We start from the raw sequence: 19,367 nt of genomic DNA on the forward strand, positions 1-19,367 counted from the left end.
CGAAGAGCCTGCCTGCACTGAATATGCTCCTGCAGAAGGTTGCAGGGGCTGCTCCCAGCAGAATGGAGAAGCATTGTTCTCCTTGCTGGTGTTCAGGCAGCATGGAGGAAAAGGAGGAAACATCTTGACTGGAAAGCAGAGGAGTGAGAAGTGTTGGTGGCAGCAGGAATGTTGCAGAAGCTAGATGGTGAGAAGTAGCAGAGTGTGGTTGGCCAGGAACCATAGGATGGGGTCAACAGATAGGAAGAGGTGACTGGAGCTGGTTTGGGGGAAGGGGGGTAGGTTGTAAAAGAAGAAAGGAGGCAGGAGCTGGGTTGGACTAAATAGAAGAGCTGGTGGACAAAGACAGGCTATGGGGCACATGGGCTTAATGCTCTAAGCACCAGAGTACGCTCCCTTCAGAATCTGAAATGTTGCTGTTGGAACCTTAATTTGGCCTGCCTGTGTGTGTGCGCGCACATTATGATCTTTTTATTATATGATCTATTTCCCCATCCCTTCTCTCCGCTCCACCCCGAACCCTTGCCTTATTCAATGCACAGGATGACAACCAATCAGGGTTGTATAGTGAATGAGATTGTCTGTAGGAACTCTGCTTCATTTGTTGCAGAAGTTGGAAGGTGTGTAGTGAATGAGATGGGATTGTAGGAAGAAAGAATGATCTGCTGGTTAAGGAAATTAAGTGCCACCCTGAAGAATTAGATTCTATCCTTGCTTCTACCACAGAGTTCCTATGTGATGTTGGGTAAGTCACTTCAACCAAACTTTTCACAGACAGTCGTTAATTGTGTTCCTCATTTCCTGGTTGCCCAATGTGAGACGTGTGGCCAGATTTGCAGAAGTGCTGAGCCCTTGATACTGGAGTCTTACATGGCACTTTTCCTCAGTAGATCTCAAAGCACTTTACAAAGGAAGTCAGCATCATTATCCCCATGGGGATATCACCACCTGTTCTCACAGGGATGTTGTGGAGATAAATTAATTAAAGTTTGTGAAGCACTTGGTGAGAGCATGATAGAAATGCCCAGCAGGAAACTAATAATTTTGTATTCAGAACAGGGTTTGGATGGTATATGTTAAATAAGGTTGGGGGCCATGCTTTGAATCAGTAGGATAAAAAGGAATATTGAATAACTACACATTCACTGAACGAAAAAATAGTATATGATCATGTCACTAAAGACAGAGACTCCTCCATCATAATTCATAAACACAAGGGGGACAGAATTAAAGTTGCATGGACAGCCTTAATTCTGGCAGTTCCTAAACTATGAGAAGTTGACTTTGCAAGTTTAACTTTCTTAATGTAATGTTTTAAATATAATTTTATATACAGTTTTATGTTCCTTCTTATTCATCTCCATTTCTAAGATAAACAGTCCTAATCTCACTTTTCATGAGAGCTCTTTCATATCCTAATCATTCTCCCCTTTCTCTGATTCCCCTCCACTTAATTCTGCAATAATTCTTTTTGAGATAAAAAAAAAAAATAAAAAAAATAAAATAATGGAGATATCCCATCTCCTAGAACTGGAAGGGACCTTGAAAGGTCATCAAGTCCAGCCCCCTGCCTTCACTAGCAGGACCAAGTACTGATTTTGCCCCAGATTCCCAAGTGGCCCCCTCAAGGATTGAACTCACAACCCTGGGTTTAGCAGGCCAATGCTCAAACCACTGAGCTATCCCTCCCCCCCGATGGTGGTGACCACTACTGCATACAGAGTCCATATGATGGTGCAACATTTAATTATACAATGGAGTTATAATATCTTCTGTGTGAGTCTCCATTTCCATTCTTTGTTCATCCTAATATCTTGTTAGCTGTATCAAGTCAGGAAAGGGATCTATGCATTATTGTGGACCGTAGTGAAGATGTTGACTCTGTGTGCTTGTAAAAAAAACAAACAAACAAAAACCCCCACCCTAAACAAATTTAGAACTCTGTAAGGTATGAGAAATTACAAAGTAATCTATATTGGAGGAAAAATTTGGATTTATCAATGTTCAGTTCCATCTTTGCATTCAAGAAGTTAGAGCCTAAAAACCCAAGTTCATTTCACAGTTTAGATAACTTATTTAGAATGGATAGGGGGTGTGTAGTCCTAATACATTTTTGAAAATATCTTTGGAAGCATAGCTATGTTACAGCTGGTTCTACAGGTTTTTCATAATAGTCTTTGGAGGGAGAATGGAGCTGAAATACATTCTCACTTGCTATTATATCAACCAAGCCAAAGTCAGGTCTGAGTGGTGTTCTGGTTGCAGGAATGCACTGAAGTAGCTTTGATAACTTTTGGGCCAAAACACCCCCTACATATAAAACTATATATTTTTCTTCAGTAATACTGTCTTTTATCATAGATATACTATGCTCCCTGTGACAAAGTTCCTCCTCTGCCTTGGTGGGTTCTATGCTTTCTGGCGGATTTGCTCGCCTCAGAGGTTTTCAGCAGTCCTCAGTTTGTCTCCTTTTATTAGTGGCACAAACCTGCTGTTCATTTGGCTAACCTCATCACTGGCCAGCATGGGAAAAAGGAGGAGAGCAATCCCTCTCAGTCTCTGCTGGCCCACCTAATGGGTTGTGGGACAGGCCAGAGACCTTCCCCTCTGGTGGGACCCACAGTCCAGATCAACTCCTCTTATATCAAATTGGGGGATGGGGGTAACAGAATTGTTTACAAGCCCACTGACTGCAATGGCAATACACTGGTATTACTGCAAGGCACAATATAAAGGCAAATTTGTGTAAATAAAGACTTAATTTCGCCTGTAGAAACGCTTGCTACTGGTGGAAGAGTCAGTTGGGGAGGAAGAATAGTTAATGTATAGAGTACTGGACTGTGAAATTGGGTTTAATTTTTGGCTTGGCCAAAGACTTACTTTGGGAGCTTAGCAAGTCAATTAACCTATTATTTGTGTCCGGCACAAGGGGGGAATTGAACCCACATCCTAGAGTACTCTAATCAGTGAGCTAAAAGTTATAAGGGAGGTCCTCCTCCACCTCAAAACCCCTCCCTCAAAGCATTTTTTTAAATAGTCCTCTTTGGCTTTTGTCAAAATGTCAAAAATCTGAAGAAAATTGTCTTGAAATGGGTTGAAACAGAATGTTTTGTTTCAACATTTACTAAAATGTCTTTTTTTTTTTTTTTTTTTGGTTTGGTTTGGTGGACACTTCTGTGAACTCTATACACAATCTTTAACAGTTCAGGATCAACTGAAGCTGCAATTTTTGGCAAATAAGCAATTTGCTGAAAAATTGTGCCTATTTCTACCTCAGAGTACAACTTGCATTGACTTCAGACTGAAAACCTTCATTGGGAGTATAGCCTGCCTGGTTGAAGCATTTAAGCTATTTTGACTTGTCGAAGGTGGCTTTGGTGCAATATAGCATGGGCTATTTGTTTACCTACTTTTTGTTTTGAGTTTCTGTTCTCACAGTAAGAATGTTAGTGAGGCCTTACACTTGTCCTTTTTCAGCATAGATGAGCATTTTAAAGGTTTTTTTTTTTCTATTTTTTAATCCATTGATTAATTCATTGATTTTTATCCACCCAGGTTGACTGCAACTAGCTGCCATTGACAAAATTTAATTTGTTGATGTTAATGATAGACTGATTTATTTTCAGATCTCCATAGAGAATGATTATCTAGGCCCCAGGAGGATTGAGAGCCTACAAAAAGAAGATGCAGATTGGCAGCGGAAAGCCCACATGGCTGTCCTTTCTATTCAGGATCTTACTGTTAAGTACTTCGAAATAACAGCCAAAGCACAGAAAGGTAACCATTTTACACTGTGTTTATTTTTTTCACATAAAGGTTATTTGAAATCTAAGTTGAATTTTAATAGTTCCTTTTTTTAAGAAAGGGGAAAAATATGATCCGAGAAAGTATAGGCCTGTTAGTTTGATCCCAGTTCTATGCAAGGTCTTGGAACAAATTTTGAAAGAGAAAGTAGTTAAGGACATAGATGTTAATGGTAATTGGGGTAAAATGCAACATGGTTTTACAAAAGGTAGATTGTGCAAGACCAACCTGCTCTCCTTTTTTGAGAAGATAACTGATTTTTAAACAACAGAAATTAAGTAGATCTAATCTACCTGGATTTGACTAAGGCATTTGATAAGGTTCCACATGGGAAAATATTTGTTAAATTGGAGTAGATGGGGATTAGTATGAAAATTGAAAGGTGGATAAGGAACTGGTTAAAGGGAGACTACAATGGGTCATACTGAAAGGTGAATTGTCAGGCTGGAGGGAGGGGGCTCCTCAGGGATCGGTCTTAGGACCAAACTTATTTAATGTTTTTATTACTGGCACAGAAAGTGGGAATGTGCTAATAAAATGTGCAGATGAGACAAAGTGGGGAGGTATTACCAATATAGAGGAGGACTGGAATATCATACAAGAAGATCTAGATGCCCTTGTAAACTGGAGTAATAGAAATGGGATAATATTTAATAGAGCAAAGCGCAAGATAATGCATGTAGGAACTAACAAGAAGAATTTTTGCTATAAGCTGGGTATGTATCAGTTGGGAATGACAGAGGAGGAGAAAGAACTGGGTGTATTGGTTGATCACAGGATGACTATGACCCGCCGGTGTGATGTGACTGTGGAAAAGGCTAATGCAGTCCTAGGATGCATCAGGCGAGGTATTTCCAGTAGAGTCAGGGAAGTGTTGGTATCACTGTGCAAGGCACTGGTCTGACCTCCATCTGGAATACTGTGTGCAATTCTGGTTTAAGAAAGATGAATTCAAACTGGAACAGGTGCAGGGAAGGGCTACTAGGATTATCCCAGTAATGGAAAAACCTACCTTATGAGAGGAGACTCAAAGAGATGGCTTTGTTTAGCTTAACCAAAAGAAGCCTGAGGGAGGATCTGATTGCTCTCTCTAAATATATCAGAGGGATAAATACCAGGATGGAAAAGGAGTTATTTAAGTTAAGCTCCAACGTGGACACAAGAACAAATGGATATAAACTGGCCATCAACAAATTTAGGCTTGAAATTAGATGAAGATTTCTAACCATCAGAGGAGTGAAGTTCTGGAACAGCCTTCCAAACAGAGCAGTAGGGGCAAAATACCTAACTGGCTTCAAGACTGAGCTTGATAAGTTTATGGAGAGATGTTATGATGAGACTGCCCACGACAGCACATAGCTGATCTGTTACTGATAGCAACAAATGTTGCCAACGGCCAGTAACGGGACACTAGAAAGAGAGGGCTCTGAGTTACTACAGCAAAATCTTTCTCAGGTGTCTGGCTGGTAGGTGTTGCCGACATGCTCAGGGTCTAACTGATCACCATATTTGGGGTCGGGAAGGAATTATCCACTGGGTTAGATTAGCAGAGACCCTGGGGTTTTTTCATCTTCCTCTGCTGCACTGGGCATGGGTCACTTGCAAGTTTAAACTAGAGTAAATGGTGGATTCTCTGTAACTTGATGTCTTTAAATCATGATTTGAGGATTTCAGTAACTCAGCCAGAGATTAGGGGTCTATTAAAGGAGTGGGTAGGTGAGGTTCTGTGGCCTGCAACGTGCAGGAGGTCAGACTAGAATCAGTTATCACAATGGTCCCTTCTGACCTTAAAGTCTGTGAGTCTGTGTTGTTGTGCTTTTCTTTTCCCTTAGAGGAAACTGGAGCTTGCTTTCTTTTTTTCTTTCATCCTGTTTCTGCCTGTCCATCTCTCTCTTTAATCGGTCCTCCTTCTCAAACACCCACAATAGCAAACAAAAATGCTCCCTCAATGCAATCGTGTTTGTGCTCCTCCACAGCAGCACTTTTTGTGATTAGGGCACCCCCCATGCAGACTAGAATTCCTGCAGGATTTTCTTCTTTTTCAGGCAGGTGGCAACCATAATATCAATTTTGTCTCACTCTTTCATCTGACTCAGCTTTTCTTGTTCCTTTCTCTCATCAGTTAGACCTTACATAACTGTAACTATCTTGCTACACTATTCAGAGAATACTTTACTCAGGTTCATCTGCAAAAGGTATCTGCTGTTTGGAAGTCTGCCCTGATGTAACTAAGGCCTTTTCTATACTAGAAAATGCACCAGTTTAACTAAATCAATTTAAAAGTCACTCTAGTTAAATCCTAACATAGACATGCTTAAATTGGCCCTTCCTTGTATTGATTTAGCTTAAGTCAGTATCTTACCAATGCAAGCTACACTGATTTAAGCAAGGGTTAAACTTGTTTAACGACAGTGAATTTTTAAAAACATTATTTAGTTAAATAAGTGCACTGTGAAGTATAGACAAGACTTTGTCAGAAAAATGTTTTCCTGTGACTTATTTGCCATCAATGTAGGTGAAGTAGCTAGAATGGTCCCTTGAAAAAATGTGTTAACTATTTATGTTAAACAATCTGTTTCACCTGGTATTTAGTTGTGATGCTTTGAATAGGTTTCCCAGACCTGAAGAAGAGCTCTGTGTAAGCTCAAAAGCTTGTCTCTCTCACCAACAGAAGGTAGTCCAATAAAAGATGTTACCTCACCCACCTTGTCTCTAATATCCTGGGACTGACATAGTTACAACACTGCATCCATCCATCCCTCTGTTGTCTCTTGTCTTATATTTAGATTGTCAGGTCTTTGGGGCAGCTCTTTTTGTTTATATTTGTACAATGGGGTCCTCATATATGATTAGGGCTCCTAGGTGCTATGGTAATTCTAAGAATAATAAAAATAAGGACAGATTTTGTTACTGAGTGAGGAAGCAAGGTGTGAGTAACCAACTAGCTTGCCATTCAACAGCTATCCCTTACTGAGGGTACCACTGCATTAAACACCTGGGCCCAGATTTAGGCCTAAATTCCTTTGAGGATCTGGGGCCTGGAGACTGAATGCTTCATCTGTGGACTCCTGAATTTCAGCGAGTTTTGCGTAGCAGAAGTGTTCAAATAATGTCATGTAATTGCCCTGCATGGTTTAAATCAGTGAATGGCTTATCTGTCTCAGCCCAAGTAGTGGTTGGTGCTCAAGATAAATGAGTTCTAATCTTGATCAGGCAAGGGACTTCTGCTATCCTGGAAGGTTCCCAAAGAAATTCAGATTCATCTGGTTATGACCAGTCTTCCTGTATTCTGTATGGTTAACTTGAACTTAATTCTTTGGCAAGGAACCTGGATTTTCCAACAGCTTCAACTTTTAAAAAAAATGTTTTGTTACGTTAAATACACAGTCAGTACAATATTCATTGGGGAGTTAAATTTTAATATTAAAGTGTAATTTTGTTGCCCCATAATTCTTAGTGCTGCAGATTTGTATTGAACACACAACTGCAAGAAGTTGTCAAGGGAAGCTGGAGGCTTTGGTAGGTAGAAAGTGACATTTGGGACTCTAAGCAGTTGGGAACATATGGAAGGCAGTTTAGAATTATAGGTTAAACACATCAGCTGGATATTTCTGTTAAATCAGGGGCCTCAACCTAAATAAATATCAGGAAGTTGCAATTATATTTCCCCTCACATATTGCTATTTGGGAGGGAGTTGGGATGGGGGCAGGTGGTGGTTCCCTCTGGAGATAGTTTGCACCATTGTGCTTAAATGATTAGCAGTGAAACAATATTGGCAGTTAGATTGCCATTATAAGGGCTCAAAGATAACACTCAGTAGGTAAATGTGGAAGCTCACACTTATTTTAAAGATATTATTCAGGCTGTTTACAGACTTGAGTCGCTGTCATTCAGTTCACAAAGTTTTCTTTGCAACCAGTAAAGCTAAAATGTAGGGCCCTGGAGGTATCCTAGATATGTAGGATTGGAAGAGACTTCGTTGGTCATCTAGTCCAGTCTCCTGAACTGAAACAAGACAAAGTATTATTTATATCAGAGGTTTCTAGACTTTTTTCTTATTGTGTACCCTCTGCCAGATCAATCAGCTGCCTGCGTACCGTCAGTGATGCTGTATATATAAGAAAGGTGACCATTTATATCACTGTTGTTACTACTGTTAAACAATTTCCATAAATCTGGTGCAAAGTATGGCATATAAAACATCAATGGAAAAGTTACGATTTGCTAAGTATGATTATCTTCTTTATATGCATATCATGTTTGTATCCGAAGTCATGAATATTGGCTATGTACTTGTATCTTACATGTATTCCTGGAGGACTTCCCCCAGATAGCAGTCTAGCCCTAATGTAAACCTATGTCGGAGGTTGTCAAACTGCGACTCGCGAGCTGCATGTGGCTCTTTTTACAGTTAAAATGCGGCTCGCAGCCCCCACCCCCCTTCTCTGCCTACCAGACTGGAGCAAGGAGCTCAGGGTTTCTGCCCCATGGGAGATGCCTGTCTGGGGTTGGGGCTTCAGCAGGAGCAGTGCAGAAGCCCCGAGCCTCAGCAGGCACCTCCTATGTGGCTGAAGCCCTAAGGGCCCCCCCCCTCGCCCCACTGCAGGGCTGAAGCCCCAGGAGCCCAGCAGATGCGCCTGGTTCTCGAACTTCTGAAGATTATCATATGCGGCTCGGAGGGTCAGTAGGTTTGGCCACCACTGAGCTATGTATTGATGGCCCATTAAGATCACTCCACTCTCTCATATGGCCCATTGAAGAAACTCATCCTGCTCAGTAGGTGTTCCTGTGGATGCCTCAGACAGCGAGGAGCCAATGGCCACCCCTTGTGATTTAGCAAAATATATAGGGGCATGTGATATGTCCATGTGACCCTGGACTCCATCTTGGGCCAGTAACTTTCCATACATAGGGGCTGTGGGATTTGTTTGGGACAGTAAATTTCCATGCACATGGCAAAGAATAGGAAAGACACATGAGACAACTCCATTTTGCTTCTTTCCTGCTCTAATTGTCTGGACTGTAGATTTACAACTACAGTAAAAGGAGCATCTTGAACTATGGACTGAGGACCTTCCAATCTTTTGGAAGTTACCAGAGACTTTTTGCAAGCCAGCAGTCTATTCCGTCACTGCTACAAACCCGATATAAGAACTTTGCAATCATTTTTGTATGTATATGATCTATTAACCATTTATCTCTCTCCTTTTATTAATTAATCTTTCATTAGTTTTGTAAAGATTGGCTGACAACATATTTGAGTAAGATTTGAGATACATATTGACCTGGGGATAAGTGTCTGATCCTTTGGGATTAGTAAGAACCTCACATATGGTGAAATGGATTTTCAGTAACTTCTTACTATATTAGACTTGGCTGGAATGCTTAAAGGGGACTGTGTTTTGGCTTCTGGTTAACCAGTGTGGTAATGCAGAAGCTGTTTTATTACTAGCCTGGTGAATCTAATTATAGAATAAACCACCAGCTTTGGGGATTGCCTGCCCTATTTCTTGCAGTCTGCCCTGAGTGTACATTCTCAGTGTGATCCATTCCAGGCACTCGGTCACACCCACTTGCAGATCTACTAGCTGCCCATGTACCCCTACTCTTCTCCGCACTGATACTACCGGTCTTTAGCCATTTGTCCATATTTTACTGTTACTTTCAGATATAGTTACAGTGTGACGTATACAACCAAAAAAAAAGCCCGGACTAAGTTTTGAGCTCGGTTAGACTGGACAGCTTTTCAGAGTGGTAGCCGTGTTAGTCTGTATCAGTTGTTTTTGTTTAGACCGAACAGTTGTTTAGACTGAACCCAGGCTGTACAGTGATTGGAGGTGAGGGCTTCTACATCAGCGTCTCTGTATATCCATGTTCTCATTGGTACATCTTGAAGTAAATTAACTACCGTATTTTATGTAACAAATTCCCACAGAGTTTTAAAGCTTTAAGGTTAGCCTATTAGGAAAATGTAATAAATAAAATAATAAATCCACCATTAAATAATTTCTCCTGCATACCCCTCAGAGATGTCCGGGGGAGGGGGCGTTCCAGGGGGTATGCATACCAAAGTTTGATCAAAGATGTAGATCATCCCTGAAATGTTTGTCTAACGTGTTTTTAAAAATCTCCAGAGACTGAGATTTCATAACCTCCTTATGTAATTTGTTCCAGTGCTTAACTACCCTTACAGTTGAGAAGTTTTTCCTAATTTCCCTTGCTGCAATTTAAGCCCTTGTCCTGTCCTCTGTGGATAAGGAGAACAATTTATCACCCTCTAGAACAACCTTTTATGTACTTGAAAACTGTTATGTCCCTCCCAATTCCGATTTAGTTCAGGTGAGTATGTTTTACACTGTTGTGCTTGTTGTTTATTTTAAAGGCTTAGCTTCTCTGACAGTGGGTGGTTTTTTGTGGCAGCAGAACTATGGAGTATGATGATATACCTGGAAACTTAACATTGGCGAGTGCTTCAAACAAAGTAAACAGAAATTTGAAACAAACTAGGTTTCAAAAATTTTACTAAATTTCAAACTGTGTCTACAGTGGTCAAAAGCAGAAGTATAATGGAGAATGATAGTTCTGGGGAGATTGTGTAGTTGCAGAAGTCATGCAGAAATTACTATTGCAGAAATTGTTGATGTGTTTATAGGAATTGTGATAGCGCTAACAAATTGTATATGAAATTTAACAGCACATCAAATTTCATGTATTTTAGCTGTATTAACGGAGCTCTGTTTTTCTTTTACAGCTGTGTATGATCGAATGCGAGCAGATCAGAAAAGGTTTGGTAAGGCAGCATGGGCGGCAGCAGTAGAACGTATGGAAAAGTTGCAGTATGCAGTTTCTAAGGAGACTCTGCAGCTGATGAGAGCTAAAGAAATTTGTTTGGAGCAGAAGAAACATGCACTGAAAGAAGAGGTAATTTCTCATACAAATCTATTTAAAATTTAAAATATTGGGATTTGTTGTGAATTAATTCTGAGTTTACATAAAATCTTTAAGAAAATTAAACATTTATAAGGCTATTTACAAAAAATCTCTAATTTTTTACCATTGCAAACTGAGATGCTGTCATCAGTCTTGTTGGGCAGATGGCGGCCAGTTGCAATGTAGATTTTGTATTTGTACCATTTTCCTTCCATATTTTCCGGTACCCTGTATTGTCTCCTTCATTGTACTGTTTAATAAGCAGTCTAGAAACTCTTTGAGAAAACATGTTTTAGTAATCTTAAAATTACTAACAATCTTAGTGGAGCAAATAGAATGGGAGTGCAGAAGGGAGGAGTAGGATCAGAAATCTCCTAGTTATAATCTCAGCGCATCCATTGTTCCAAAGACCTCTTGGAGGCCTGAGAGCAGTATTGGATCTACAGTGGATCAATGTACATTAACATCTGAGATCCAGAAAAAGACGACAGTCTACCCCCTCCCTCCAACAAAAACAACCCACCAAAAATCACTATCTATGGGAAGTGGGGGTGGAGGGGTTGGTAGCATATTTGGTGAAAGCCGCAGAAGCAAGAAGCTTTGTTTTACATTTTCATTGTCCTCTTTTTTTTTTTTTTTTTTTAATTTATAGCATATAGGGCAATAAAATGTGGGGAAAAAAATTCTTGCTCCTTCAGCTTTCATGAAGGATGTTACTCACTGTTTTTATGATGTTTGTGTGTGTCAATTTTTACTATAAATGAATAGAATGCTACTGAATTTCCAATTTGCTACAACCATGGATATGTAAACCTACCTCTTTCTCTCTCGAGAAATATTTAAGCCTGTTTCTGGAATCATTTTGGCTAGTGAATCATTGAATCATATAAATGATTAGTATGTGCACAAACAGAATCTCTTCTAACTTTGATTTCAACACGGAATTTTCCATGTGAACAAATCTCTATATTGTAAAATCATATTATCACTTTTATAACAGTTTAGCACATTAAAAAGATAAATACAAAGTAGCATTGTTTGGATGCTGTTCATATGTTGGAAAGTGCAACAAACTGCTCGTTGGTCTTAAATACTTATGCCTGATTTATTTTTGGCAAATTCAAAATTTTCTCAGTTTTTTTAATCCTTGCACTTAAACGTGCTTCTTATTGGCTTCTTATTGTGTGCTTTATCCACAAAACTTATGATTGTTTCTGAAGCCCCATAGTGTAATCATGGCATTATTGCATGATCAGCCAGGACCAGTTTGCTGCTTCCTTACAGAGGTAAAAACAGTCATACAGTATATCTATAGTCTCTTTCTGTATAAGCATATGAGCTAGGGAATAGGTTGAGTAATGAATATAGCCCTTACTCTAGAATAACTTTCGAAGTTGCATGTAACTGTCTGTTGTATTCAGGGAATAGTAGGATAGCTGGCATGTAGCTGACTAATTCCTGTAAATCTCTATGGATAACTAAAAAAGGTTGCTTAAGGGATAGTGTCTTAACATTTTAGAAGTTGTGGATTTGAAATCCTGTTAAGGATGTTGTCCTTATAATATTTCTATGAACTTTTTCATCATAATGATACATTCTTTTCACTCTTTGTAAACTAAATTATAACAAAACTGTATATTGGCTTTTCCTATATACAAGTTGGGAAAAGAGCACTCCAACTCCACAAAGAGACCTGTTGAAAAAGCCATTTTAGAGAAGATGTTAGCTGTTCAAATTGACCACGTTCAAACACCCTACTGTTAGAGGTAATGCAGTCTCAGCTTTTAAGGCCTTGTCTAAACTAGCATCATCAGTGCAGGGAGCTGGACTAGATGACCTCTAGAGGTCTTTTCCTGCCCTACATTTCTGTGATTAGGGCCATAATACACAACTGATGCAGCTACACTGGTGGTAGCCTTGGTGGAAGCTGTACTGTGGTAAGGGCTCAGGGATTTTTACCACCATCTATACCTCTGCTTCCATTTTTGCTACATTGGTGGAACCTTACCAGTATTGGATTGTGGGTCCTTATTTGCCAGTGTATCCACAGTCTTGGAATTTATGAATCAAACCTGGGGCCTCTGAATTGGAGAGAGGGACAAGCTAGTCTTGGTTTATTTTTTCACTTCCTAGTTAAAATGTAACCATTTTCTATTGTGGTCTGTAAGAACAACCACATCTTCACATAACTCAATTTCTGTCTTCCCCTTTGTACCTCCTAAATTCTATCTGTGGTTGCTCATACTTTGTTTGAGAGGAACTATGTAAAGCGTCCTCAAAAGTACACCAGATTCCATTTTGTGGACTGGTTGCCAAGTCTTGTCATCATGATGACAAACAGAAATGTATTAAATCATAGTGAGTGCTCCCTTTGTAAGTCTATAAATATGTAAAATTGTTTGGATACATGGAAGTGTTATTGGTCAATGCATTTTCACCAGTGCCTCATTGCAGACTTTTTACTTATTGCTGAATTCCATAGACTTGACCTGCTTTATAAATATTTTATTTATAAAGCTATTACAGGACATTTATAAATGGAGAATATTGTGTTAAATTATTACAAGATCCCTCACTAAAGACTCTTAAGCAAAGTAAGCTGTCATGGGATAAGAGGGAAGGTCCTCTCCTGGATCAGTAACTGGTTAAAAGATAGGAAACAAAGGGTAGGAATAAATGGTCAGTTTTCAGAATGAAGAGAGGTAAATAGTTGTCCTCCCGGGGTCTGTATTGGGACTAGTATTGTTCAACATATTCATAAATGATCTGGAAAAAGGGGTAAACAGGGAGGTGGCAAAATTTGCAGATGATACAAAATTACTCAAGATAGTCCAGTCCAAAGCAAACTGTAAAGAATTACAAAGGGATTTCACAAAACTGGGTGACTGGGCAAGAAAATCGCAGATAAAATTCAGGTTGATAAATGCAAACTAATGCACGTTGGAAAACATAATCCTAACTCTCTCTATATATAAAATGATGGGGTCTAAATTAGCTGTTACCACTCAAGAAAGAGAGCTTGGAGTCACTGTAGATAGTTCTCTGAAAACATCCACTCAATGTGCAGCAACAGTCAAAAAAGCGAATAGAATGTTGGGAATGATTAAAAAAGGGATAGATAATAAAACAGAAAATATCATATTGTCTCTCTATAAATCCATGGTACACCCACATTTTGAATACTGTGTGCAGATGTGGTCGCCCCATCTTTAAAAAGATATATTGGAATTGCAAAAGATATGGAAAAGGGCAACAAAAATGATTGAGTATGGAACAGTTTCCATATGAGGAGAGATTAATAAGACTCAGGCTTTTCAGCTTGGAAAAGAGACGACAAAGGGGGGATATGATAGAGGTTATAAAATCATGATTGGTGTGGAGAAAGTAAATAAGGAAGTATTATTTACTCCTCCTTATAACAGAAGAACTAGGGGCCACCAAATGAAATTAATAGGTAGCAGGTTTAAAACAAACAAAAGGAAGTATTTCTTCACACAACATACAGTCAACCTGTGGATCTCTTTGCCAGAGGATGTTGTGAAGGTTAAGACTATAACAGGGTTCAAAAAAGAACTAGATAAGTTCATGGAGGATAGGTCCATCAATGGCTATTAGCCAGAATGGGCAGAGATGCAAAACCATGTTTTGAAGTGTCCCTAGCCTCTGTTGTCAGAAACTGGGAATGGGTGACAGGATGGATTACTTGATGATTCCCTATTCTGTTCATTCCCTCTGGGGCACCTGACATTGGCCCCTGTCAGAAGACAGGATACTGGGCTAGAGGGACCATTGGTCTTGACCCAGTATGGTTGTTCTTACGTCCCTCCAAAAATGTACAAAGCAGTAAATCAAAAGGTGAAAGCAACAGATATCTTTAAAAAAAAAATCTTCTAATATATATTCTGTGTAGATTCCTTCAGATCAGATTAGTTTTGAACTTTTAATTAAAAGTGAGAGCCATTTTTCCTTCTCTAATGAAGAGATTTAAAAAAAAACAAAAACAGAAAGGGTTAAGTGACTTAAGTGAATGTACTGGTGGTCAGTATTAACACAGCTAGTGGTAACAGTTAGACTTATAATTATGTAATGACAAGAGTAGTGGAATACTCATTAATAGTGATTACCTACTTTGCTTTTAATAGTTGGCAAAAAAACAAATAACCTCTTTTGAAGTTACAGTAATTAGAAGATAATGTAGGTCTTATTCCTTTATTATTTTAATTAGTTTTCCCAGAGAATAGCCAAGACTTTGAAAATGTTGAGTGGGAAGTTTATCATGTGTTCATGACCACAGTAAAAACTAAGCATTCAAAGTGTTTGAGTTCAAACTGTTATCCTGTATCTCATTGTGACTCATCCTGCATCTGCTTATGGCAAGAATAAGAAAGTCAAGACTGTTCTCATCAGTCTTTCACTTAAAAACACTTCATTCTAAGTTTAAAAAAACAACCAATCCCTTTCCCCACCCCATACTTTCTGAAGGCAAACATTGTAGCCAAATAGTTTTTTCTGTGATTTGGACATAAAATATCTAGCATGCTCACAAAAATATTTAGGGGTGTGGAATAAACTGATCTGTTGCAAAAAATTGAAGAGTTGCAAAAGGATAGCTTGGCAAAGTGATGACTTGCAGCAGGGTCTAGATCAGGGGTCAGCAACCATCGGTCCGCGGCTCATCAGGGTAATCCACTGGTGGGCTGTGAGACATTTTCTTTGCATTGACCATCTGCAGGCATGGCCCCCTGCAGCTCCCGGTGGCTACGGTTCGCCGTTCCCGGCCAATGGGGAAGCGGCAGCCAGCATGTCCCTGTGGCCCACACCACTTCCTGAAGCTCCCATTGTCCAAGAACTGCAAACCGTGGCCACTGGGATCTGCGGGGGGCTGTGCCTGCGGACGATCAACATAAACAAAATGTCTCATGGCCCACCAGAGGATTACCCTGATGGGCTGCGTGCCGAAGGTTGCTGACCCCTGGTCTAGATTTTACGGTTTGTAGAGTGCTGAGCACACTGCTGCCATTCAACAAATAACTGTCTGAAAGTGTTTGAGGGGAGAGGAGGAGTTTGGGACAATAGTGGTAAACTTCTTAACAGCTGGAGAGCCACTTTGTCATCTGCTTGAATTATAGATAGCCACAAAGATAGCATCCTGAAGTTACCTTTCAGTCTGTAATAACATTACTTTATGTGATGTGACAACAACACATTATTGACACATCACATGAAAGCAAAATCATTTCCTTTCTTTTCTCTCATCCTAGCTGCTGGGGAATGCTGTTTCTTTTCATGCCCATCAAGATGTTGGATGGGAGGGGGAATTCAACTTATCTGTGGAAGACTGGTCATTTCAGTCACTTTCTAGATTTTTATTTCTTTAAAACCATTTTTAAGTTCCCTACTGCATAGAACTGTTACCAGAGATCTCCAAAGGCTAGAGATATGCTCCTGGTCTTTTGGCTCACCCAGTGCCCTGGCTGACCACAACATACATCTTTTGAGGATGACCTTTCAAGACTGCATCTTTGACTAAGGGCTCAGGCTCTCATCACATTTTCCTCTGCAGTCTGAGTTTTGTTTTCCTTCTTTCTGGAAGGTCCTGATTGTGACTGTCCCCCAAAACAGTCACTGATCAAATTATGTTAACACAATGGTTATTTGATGTAGAAAGTCAGAATCTAAGTGAAGCAAAATAAACCATCACTACAGCCTCGGGAAAGCCTAGTTAGCCAGGAAAAAGATGGTAATTATGTATTACTTAATTAGGATAAGTCTTGCATCCCAGCAACACTTGTGTGGCTTTGTATTCAGTGGCCTTACCACCAGACAGCCTTTTCTATTTCTCTTAGGTGTGAAATCCATCATTAACAGTAACAATGTGAGCATTTTGGCAGTGTACAGACAATATTACTCCGTTACAGCACTGTTAAAATTTATTCTCTCTTGCATATGCTTAACTTTAAGTTCCTGTTCAGTGCTTTGATGAATAGAGGTTCAGATTACTCAAGTGCTTAAAGTTAAGCATGTGCTTAATGGCTTTATTGAATTGGAGCCAGAGAGATTAAATGACTTGCCTAAATTGATGCCGGACATTGGTGACAGAGCAGAACCCAGATTACTGGAGTTCCAGTCCAGTTTCTAAACCCCAATTCTCTAATTCTTTTCTTTCTCTAGAAGGTTTTCCTGTTTCTTCCACTGTGTTAGCCAGCATGAGATTCTACACACACGTTACCATTCCTACCATGGATGCCATCAGTTCAGCAAATATTCCAAATTGGAGGGCAACTCAGATCATCATCAGATCAGAGAACTGTCAAATTACTCTTTAGTTGATAACACTATGTAATTTTTAACAATGCTGATTTTTCTTTCTTAACATGATGGAAGTTATTAGCACTAATTTTATCACTTCAGATAGTTAATGAATGCCTTGTATAAACTTTTAATGTAAACAGTTTAAAGGAAAAATATACTGTGGATACATGTCTGGGCAAGTTCCCGTCTCAGATAGTGACACAGTATAAGATCCCTGGTATGCTAGAAATTTGAATGATACAGAATAGGTTTGGTGCAATTGTGGTACTTCTGCTATAGAGCTTTCCTTTTACAATGAGAAATAATTTCTAAATGCCAAATACCAGGCTACACTGTCTGACATAAGAACATCATTTCTGTGTTTTATACTTCTCCCCCTCTTTTTAGGGGAAGAATTGAGCCTGTTGTCCTGTTTCAGAGTATTTTACAAGCTATTAATTGTTTGAATGTGCCATCAATGTCCCACTTGTTCTGTTGGCCACAGTCAGGAACTTAATGTGGATGCCCAGTAACACTAAAATAATGTGTCTTGGTGTTACTGTGGTATGCGAATTACAAACTACGTATTCATAGTTTAGTGTCTGGTCAGGCTATGCCTGCTATTGTAATGAAAGTAGACGATACTACTTGCGGCTCATCAAACCCACTGCCTTGTGGGTAGCCCAAGGCTAAGGGAGCAACCCTTGACAGAAAAGCCCCACTGCCTTGTGGGTGAATTTGGGAGAATGTAAGGCTATGAGATTAAACTCAGACAGAAAATTGGGAATGGAGACCCAAAGGCTGTCAGGTACTAATATCTTAGTATCTTTCTGACAACTCCTGCAGTGGATCAGGTACTAGATGTATTGGTTCTTCCTCTCCTCTGGATTTTACCAGTGATGCTGAGAGGGGGGTCCTGATGCATGGGTAACTCAGGGCCTCCATATCATCTGGGCAGGAATGCGACCTGGAGAAGTACTCCAGCTTCGCCTCGAGCGTAGACACAGCACGGGAGGCAGCAGTCACCGGTTCTAAGCTCTTACTCGATTGCTGTAGAGTTGAACACCTAGGGCTGTCTCCAACGGTGGGAGAGGTCATCATATCTCACTGGATAACCACCACCTGCCATAAAACTGGGCAGCCCCCAGACAATAGGGTGTTGTCCCCCCACAGTCTGCCTGCTTCAATGGGTGCTTGGAGCTTAGAGTTTTATAACTTGACAAGGGGACTGTAACCAACACACCAAGCAAATTAAATAAAAGAAAGAAAACATCCTTAAAAATAGGGTGCTGGAACGTGACAACCGGATTATCTGAGGACCTTCATCAAATCAACGATGCGCGTAAAACTGCTGTAATAATGAGCTGAAACGACTCAATGTGGATATTGCATCACTCCAAGAAACACGGCTAGCATTAAGTGGATCTCTCAGGGAAAAAGACTACACATTTTTCTGGCAGAGGAACAGCGCTGAAGAAGCGCGAGAGCATGGAGTGGGATTTGCCATCAAGAACTCACTTCTGGAGATAGTTGAGTCACCTATAAATGGATCAGAGAGAATTTTTGGCACTACGCTTGTTCACATCTGAGGGCCCAGTCAACCTTGTGAATGTGTATGCCCCAACATTGTCCTCGTTTTGTGACATCAAGGACCAGTTCTGTGACCAGTTGAACACCACCATCAGCAGGATTCCAAAACATGAATATGTTTTCCTGCTAGGGGACTTCAATGCAAGGGTGGGAGCTGATCATGAAGCATGGACCAACGGTCTTGGTCAACATGGAACTGGTAAGATGAATGGAAGCGGTCAGAGACTGCTAGAATTTTGTTTCTATTACAACCTCTGTGTAAACAAACTAATTCTTCCAAACGAAGCTGCAACACAAAGTGTCTTGGAAACATCCCAGATCTGGCCACTGGCACCATCTGGATCTTCTCACAAGGTGTACCAACCTTAACACCATCCTCATTACCCGCAGCTATCAAAGTGCTGATTGCAACACAGACCACTCTCTGGTATGCAGCAAGGTCAGACTTAAACCAAAGAAAATACACAGATCTAAAGTAAGAGGATGTTCTTGTATTAACATCAGTGCCATTGTGGACCAAGAAAAGTCACAGCAATACAAAAACATACTACCACAGTCCTTTGACTCCAGTGATTGTGCCACAAGTGCCCAGCTGAATTGGGAGCAACTGAAGAACGCAATCTATGATGCAGCTGTCTGTCTGTCTTTGGCAAGAAGGAAAATAAGACTAATGACTGGTTTGACACATATCCCAGTGTGTTGACACCAGTCATGGAGGCCAGATGCACAGCTCAAATCAACTACAAGAGAG

General features: G+C 40.1%; 1 protein-coding gene across 1 annotated transcript in view; it reads left to right on the top strand.

Annotated features, from left to right (window-relative positions):
• JMY (junction mediating and regulatory protein, p53 cofactor) overlaps positions 1 to 19,367 on the top strand; it is a 142,293-nt gene that overhangs the window by 54,046 nt on the left and 68,880 nt on the right. The window contains exons 3-4 of the mRNA XM_054032014.1: positions 3,627 to 3,777; positions 10,557 to 10,726. Of these exons, the coding sequence (XP_053887989.1) occupies positions 3,627 to 3,777; positions 10,557 to 10,726 (321 nt within the window). The remainder of the gene's footprint in view (positions 1 to 3,626; positions 3,778 to 10,556; positions 10,727 to 19,367) is intronic.

This window comes from Malaclemys terrapin, chromosome 6 (assembly GCF_027887155.1).
Source record: "Malaclemys terrapin pileata isolate rMalTer1 chromosome 6, rMalTer1.hap1, whole genome shotgun sequence".
NCBI classification, from domain to species: Eukaryota; Metazoa; Chordata; order Testudines; family Emydidae; genus Malaclemys; species Malaclemys terrapin.